The sequence below is a fragment of the Trypanosoma cruzi genome, genomic scaffold (assembly GCF_000209065.1).
Source record: "Trypanosoma cruzi strain CL Brener 1047053517111 genomic scaffold, whole genome shotgun sequence".
NCBI lineage: Eukaryota > Euglenozoa > Kinetoplastea > Trypanosomatida > Trypanosomatidae > Trypanosoma > Trypanosoma cruzi.
Genome location: NW_001849515.1, coordinates 124,286 through 131,597, shown reverse-complemented (window position 1 = coordinate 131,597; position 7,312 = coordinate 124,286). Strand labels below are relative to the sequence as shown.

Here is a 7,312-nt window from a genome sequence, read left to right as displayed (position 1 = left end):
AATGATTCCGTAGGAATGGAGGAATATATGAATCCTGACCTCACGACACCCAATACCACCGATGCGCACAGCGATGGGACAGCATCCATGGTCCTCGAGCACCCGCCCCCACCGCCAAGGAGCCGAAAAGAAGCAGTGCGTGCAGCAGCGCCACACAGAGCACATCTCCTTTAAACAACGAGAAAATCAGAGAGAGCAGAGGAACCTCTTTTGAAGGTGACATGTCCTTGCCGACGGTGGACGGCAGCGAAATTATCACCTCTTGTGGCTGGACACACCACTGCTGCTTCTGCTTCTGGGACTGTGTGGGGTTGTGGCAGTCTTCTCAGCCACGGAGTGAGGATTTTCGACTTCTCACGGAGAATATGAGCTGCGTTCCCCGCAAGTTTTGTTTTTACTTTTTTTGATTTTGCCTAACTGGAATAATACGCGCTCTTTTTTTTCTTTACTTAATGGTCGGCTGCTGTACACCGTCATGAGAGAAGTGTCTCCCTCTTGCTTGCTTCTGTTGCCTACACTCGGTGACGGCCCTGCGGCTGTGCGTTTCACGGACTTCACAAAAGGAGGAGTGGAGAGACAGGCCGGATGCCGCATAAAATGTGAGGGTTGTTGTGTGGGCTGTTGGAACAGTAAGACTTTTTTTCTTGTGAGGGCATTGTACGCATGTATACGTAAACACAGACATGCCGTGCTGCATGGCGTATGAAATGAAATTGTTGCTGAGGTGTATTTTTTTCTGGACGGAGGGAGGGAGACTCCTGTTGGACACTTAACTCCTTTTTTAATTGTTTTGGTATTGCTTTTTTGCTTCTGATTTGCAGGTCGGTGTGCGTGCTGCCGCAGGGCTGCTGCCGTTGTTTACTTTGCGCGTTATTGTGTGAATTGTCTCCTTTTTGCTTTCATTCTGCGTTGAAGGGTTGTTAGTCTGTGCTTTAGGCTGCACGCAAGTGACAGGAGTGATGATGGCGATGATGATGACTGGCCGTGTGCTGCTGGTGTGTGCCCTCTGCGTGCTGTGGTGCGGTGTTAGTGTGGTGGCGGTCGATGTTGCTGGCGGAGGTGATGGCGGTGCGGATGAGTATTTTGTTTTGCGGTGGCACGCTCAGCTGCGGAGGGAGTGCGCGAAGGCGTTCGGCAGGAGGACAGAAGGCAGGAAGGATGTTTTCACCGTTGATGATTGCGTGCGTCGGGGGATGGACGGTGTGCGTGCCTTTGGGGATGGCCGTAGCCGTTGGAGGCGTCAACGGTTTGCCGTGGCTGCTGCTGTTGATGGTGAGGTTGATGACAAAAGTGGCGAAGGCAGCGATGGCACATTGAAGGGATTATCTTCTTCAGACCAGATGTCACAGGCGGGACAAAATCCAGAAGAAAGACGGGAACATGCAGGTTCACTGGAAGTGACGAATACGTTGGAAGGAAGCGAGGATTCACAAATAACAGGCGAACAGAATGTCAGTTCAGATGGCGATCGTCCCAAACAAACTGGGAGTCAAGAGCCAACAGTCGGCCAACCGGAGGATGAGGAAGACACGAGAAATCTCCAACTGCCACCACCACCACCTCCTCCAGCAGAACCACTACCACCAATACCACGACAACCACCACCAGGAACAAACACATTACAGTCAGAAAAAACAAATCCACAAATTACAGCGGAAAAACATTCAAAGCCACAAGACGGAGGTCACCCACACGAAACGAAGATGCTACAAACGAAAGGTTCAACAAAGCACGAGGAAGGAGCATCCTCCTTGCAGTCACCGGAGAGCGTATCGCATTTGATTCGAGAGAAAACAACACCATTATCTACCTCCACAGACAGCAGCGGCGTTGCCGGAAGCACGGTGGAGAACAGTGGTGCTAACAATCCCAAACCTCCTGCCGCCTCAGTGACACAACATGATCCCAAGGGAGATATTGGCTCCGCTGCTCTGCCAGCCAGCAACACCGAATCGCAATCAGAGGAAATACCCAACGCAGGTATAATTGCCACGACGTATGACGACGGCGACGACAGCAGCCCTGCAGCTCCTATTGCTGAAAGGACTACCGCTGGCACAAGAAGCACTCAAGCCTCTGGTGATGCGAGTGACGTTGAACGGGCTAATAACGACGACGTCAATGATGACGTGGCACACAACGATAAGACCGCAGAATTTGAAGCCGCCTCAGGAGGCAAGGACACTGAGGCAGATAATAATGAGAGGTACACAACAGTACCGGAGAACGCCGTCAATAAAACAATCAATACAGAGATCACAGCCGACATTGACGGCAGCACCGCTGTCTCCCACACCACCTCCCCTCTTGTGCTTCTTCTTCTTGTTGTTGCGTGTGCGGCTGCTGCTGCGGTGGTGGCCGCGTGAGAGTGAGTGAGAGAGAGCCGTGCACCGCCCGCACACACACTCGTCCTTCTCACCCACTCTCTGTGTGTGTCCCCTTGCATGGACTCTCGCCCTCACCTCATCCCACGAAGCACACACATAATGTGCCCATTGTATATATGCATGCACACCCATGCAGGCCCGTTGGTGCTCTCTTTTGCACGACACGCACCGCTGCCTTCCTGCCTGGCTGCATGGGCGGAGCACCGCAACTGTTTCTGTTTTGTTTCCATTGCATTGAGTGGGCGACCTCTCTCTCTCTCTCTCTCCCTGTGTGTGTGTGTGTTTGTGTTTTGCTTTACGGGAGCAATGAGAGTGTGTGCGCTGGTCGTCCCACGCTTCGGCTTTTCATTGTTTTTCATTGTTTTGTTGTTGAGCCCACCCATTCCGCGGGCTGCGTGTGTGCGTGATGATATGAGTAATCTGCGTGTGTGCTATCCACCTCTCCCTATCTTTGCTTTCTTTGGACTCTCTTGTGGCGCACAGCTGCTCTGCAAGTATACACGCTGAAAAACGCACTAGCAGATGCACACGCTATGTCGCGCACGCTGTGGGGCGGCGTGAACGCAGAGGACGCACGCACGTACACGATTGTTGCTGCGGCTGCCCTTGCGAGGAGGGATGACGGATGATCGCGAATTGTTTTTTTGCCGTGCTGCGAGCGTGATTTCCTTGGCTTGCTGCCCATGGGCGGCGTGGCGTTTTGGTGTCTGGGATTATTGCGGATAGGCTTCAGCCCAGCAACTGCACCGTCTGACGTGTTCCTCCCGCTGTTCGTACACCGACGGAGGATTCTCCGGCTGTGCGGGGCGATGTGCGGGCGCGTTGGAAGAGACAAGAGTAAAACGACTGGCGGCAGCGCGTGTCTGCTGTGAAGGGCGGCTGTGTTTTTTTATCCTGCTGGTTTTTCTTTTTGTGAAGGCGTTGTTCAGTGTGTGCTGACGCGTGACGAATAACGACGTGCCAGGCGTGGCTCCTGCTGCTGCTGGTGATGATGGTTTTTGATGTTCCCGCTGCATTGTTCTTCCTTCTCGTTTCATGTGTCTGCGTGCGTGAGTTGTTGTTGAGAGTGACTGCGGCAGGGATGATGATGATGATGCCACTCACTGTGGATGGGTGACGGTGTTCGCTGTTTTACTCCTTTTTCCTTAACTTCTCTCTTTTACTCACACACGAAGGAAAGAAGTTAATAACAAGCACTAACCGCTACTGTGGAATTGGAGGGCACTGAAAGGACTAACAGCACACACACCGCCCACACACACATATTTGTATGCTCTCACGTGTTGCTGCAGTGAAGGCACCCCGCACACACAACCGTCGCCGCGCGACCGGATCCAGCGGAAGGAGGAGGGAAGGAAGAGAGAGTGAGCCGCAGAGGCCCAACATGTCCCGGCATCTCTTCTACTCTGCGATGCTGCTCCTCCTTTTCGTGTTGATGTGCTGCGGCAGTGGAGGGGTTGCGGGAGTTGCGGGGCAGTCATCTGAATCAAAGTTTGAATGGAGGGACATCAATGAGGGTGAGGGTGAAACTGTGGACTCGTTTGGTGCTCCCAGCCTTCTAAAAGTGGGGAGTGACGTATTTGCCGTTGCCGAGGCGCAGTGCAAGAAGGCTGAAAAAGTCTTTAATGGCGTTGCATCTCAACCTCTCACGACACAAACTGCAAACACACCGGAGGGATTGTTTAGTGATGCCTTAAAGACGACACAAGTACTGGAGGAAGGTGCTTCCAAAGGCCAAAAGAAAGGTGTAGATGTGAGCCGACCAACAACAGTTTTGAAGGGGAATGATATTTACATGCTTGCTGGAAAGTACAGCAGTAAAGACTGTCAGAACAGTGGTGCAGGTGGCTGTGAACTTTTGCTGGTGAAAGGGAGCGTCAATAGTGGGGGTGCAAATAACAAAAAAATTGACTGGGAAGTTACTGAAAGTCCTCCGCAAGGACTGTTTGGCACACAGCCCGATTCCTGGACAAAGCTGATTGGAAGCGGTGGATCGGGTGTTAAGATGAAGGATGAGACTCTTGTATTTCCTGTGGAAGGCACGAAGAAGGCGGCGGAGGACGCAGAAGTGGATGTGAAGACTGTCTCACTGATCATACACTCTTCGGATAATACGAATTGGAAGCTGCCGAAGGGGATGTCTGACGGTGGCTGCAGCGATCCCTCCGTCGTGGAGTGGGAGGACGATAAACTTATCATGATGACTGCGTGTGATGGTGGCCGCCGCAGGGTGTACGAGTCCGGTGACAAGGGGGAGTCGTGGACGGAGGCACTCGGGACACTCTCGCGTGTGTGGGGAAACAACAAAAAGGGCGGAAAAGAGAAGGCTGTTAGAAGCGGGTTCATCACAGCGACTTTTGGAAATGATGGTGATAAGAGGAATGTGATGCTCGTTACCCTGCCGGTGTATGCTGAGAAAGGAGGTAAAGAAAAGGGCAAACTTCATCTTTGGCTGACGGACAATACGCACATTGTTGATATTGGGCCGGTATCCGGTGATGATGACGCTGCCGCCAGTTCCCTGTTGTACAACAGTGGTGAAAACACTGATGAGAAGAAGGAGGATGAGTTGATTGCACTGTACGAGAAGAAGAAGGATGGGAAACCATCACCCGGTATGGTCTCTGTGCTTTTGGCTGAGCAGCTGCAGCGTGTGAAGGGTGTGCTGACGACCTGGAAGGAGGTGGACGGACGTGTCTCCCAGCTGTGCACCTCATTAATTGCTGAGAAGGATCTCTCAACTGACGATGTCTGCAGCGCTGTAAAGATCACGGCTGGGCTGGTTGGCTTTTTGTCCGGCAACTTCTCTGAGAACATATGGTGGGACGAGTACCTCGGCGTGAACGCCACGGTAAATAATAAAGCTGGGTCAGCAGCGTCAACAGTGACCAGCACGGAAAATGGCGTGAAGTTCACTGGGCGTGGAGTGTGGGCGGAGTGGCCTGTTGGCAGTCAGGGGGAGAATCAGCTGTACCACTTTGCGAACTACAACTTCACTCTTGTGGCGACGGTGTCCATCCACAAAATGCCGGAGGAGGGTACTATTCCATTGATGGGTGTGCGTGCGGGCAGTAAAGGAGAAAAAAAACTTATGGAGTTGTCGTACGGCAGCGGAAAGAAGTGGCATGTACTGTGCGGTGACGGAAAAACTGAGGAGCTCAGCAGCACTTTGGGGACAGATAAGACGTACCAGGTGGCCATTGTGCTACAGAACGGCACCCAGGGCTCCGTGTACGTCGATGGTCAGCGAGTGGGTGGGAATGAAGAATGTGTATTGGGAAATGGTGAGTCGAAAGAGATCTCCCACTTCTACATTGGAGGGGATGGAGTCAATGCAGAGAACAAAGAAGAAGTGTCCGTGACTGTGACGAACGTCCTGCTGTACAACCGCCCGTTGGATGACACTGAGATCGCCGCCTTCAATCCGAATAAAGCCAATATTCCATCTCCGGTGAATGCGCTTTCTCAGGGAACCGCGATTGTGACTTCTGGTGGTCAAGGAAAGGAGGAACAGAGACAGTCGTTGGGGAGCAGTCGTGCGGACGGTGTATCCGCATCAACGGTGTCCAGTGCCAGGACTTCCTCAGGAGAGGGGTCTGCAACCCAGTTGGTGTCAGAAGAATCTTCCGATGGAAGTAAAAATGTGGGTGGCGCTTCCTCGCCTGGCAGTGAGGCAGCGGTGGAGACAGGAGACCGAAGTACGGTGCAGGGAGATGGATCATCAGAAACTCTTGTGGGTACTCCCGCCACAGCAGATGCATATGCCCCTAACGCTGAAGCCATGGGGCACGATGGAACCGCAGTGAATCCTGGGGCGAGCGCGAGCTCAGGTGCGGATGGGGAGACGGCGGAAGGAACGGATGGGCAGGAGAAGGAGGAGATCCATGCACAGAACGGGGACGTAAAGGCTGCGGCCCTCAGCAGCAGTCTCGGGAATTTGTCGCAGGGGAATAACACCGATGCCTGCAGTGTGTGCGGGAGCGGACTGCTGCCACTTCTGCTTCTTCTGCTGTTGGGACTGTGGGGGTTTGCGGCTCTGTGAGGAGTGACTGGCTGCCGCGTGGGAGAATCGCGCCCTCCCTGCACGGAATTACTTCCAAGAAATGATATTTTCTTTAAGATAATTTTCTTTTTCTTTTGCTGTTCGTAATTTATAATTTTTTCTTTTTTTAAAAATCTTTGTTTTTTGTTTTTTGTTTTTATTTTTCACTCCCCCATCCCATCTTTTTTGCTTTTGGGGCAATCACTATGGACATTTTTTTCTTTTCTACTCTTCCCTCTTTTAATTGTTTTTTGCTGCACTCTTCCTGCGAGGGGTGCCGTGTGATTCCCGCCCAACTGCTCCACTCGCACACCCACCGACACGCTCATGACGACGGCCCTGTGCGCCTCGCCTGCTGCACGCATGAGGAGGGGCCGTGACGTGTGGGCGTGCGACGAGGGCCTGTGGGGCGGAGCACACATTTCTTTCCCTCTTGTTTTGTTTTTTTGCTGCCAGGGCGGGCAGACACCCGCAGCGCCACACACACACAGCCACACCCTGCCGCCGTGTTTTTCTTTTGTTTTGCGTGCCGCCACCGTGCGTGATTGTTGAGGTCGTGGACGTACCAAATGTATCGCTTCCATCCAGCTGTTCCTATTGCTGTGCTGATTTGCCTCCCTCTGCTCTTCTTCTTTTCAGCTCTTCCCACAGCACACGTGCACAGTCACATAATTATTTACACAGCGCCCTGCAGGAGTGCTTTGGTGATGGAGATACGTTGGCTTGCGTTTCTTGCTGACATGTAGAGGCCGCTGCGTGTGTGACTGTTTTTGGAATCACGGTGACATCGGATGGGTGCGTGTGGACGCCTCATTTGCATTCCGCTGGGTGCTGGCTGACGTGGCTGCACGATGCCCGCCATGCGTGAAGGTGTTGCCTGCTC

General features: G+C 52.8%; 2 protein-coding genes across 2 annotated transcripts, besides 3 other annotated features; both read left to right on the top strand.

Annotated features, from left to right (window-relative positions):
* Window positions 1-7,312: part of a sequence feature (areas not merged during assembly with more than two copies in the genome that could not be assigned to a particular haplotype) that runs on past the window's edge.
* Tc00.1047053508977.130 (mucin-associated surface protein (MASP), putative) lies at window positions 960-2,366 on the top strand (the record flags this gene model as incomplete). Its single annotated transcript, XM_807222.1, has 1 exon — window positions 960-2,366. The coding sequence occupies one exon, from the start codon at window positions 960-962 to the stop codon at window positions 2,364-2,366; it is 1,407 nt and encodes a 468-aa protein (XP_812315.1).
* Window positions 1,548-1,607: a microsatellite.
* On the top strand, window positions 3,658-6,429 carry Tc00.1047053508977.120 (trans-sialidase, putative; the record flags this gene model as incomplete). The annotated part of the gene is made up of 1 exon (XM_807221.1): window positions 3,658-6,429. The coding sequence occupies one exon, from the start codon at window positions 3,658-3,660 to the stop codon at window positions 6,427-6,429; it is 2,772 nt and encodes a 923-aa protein (XP_812314.1).
* Window positions 6,535-6,594: a sequence feature (AT_rich).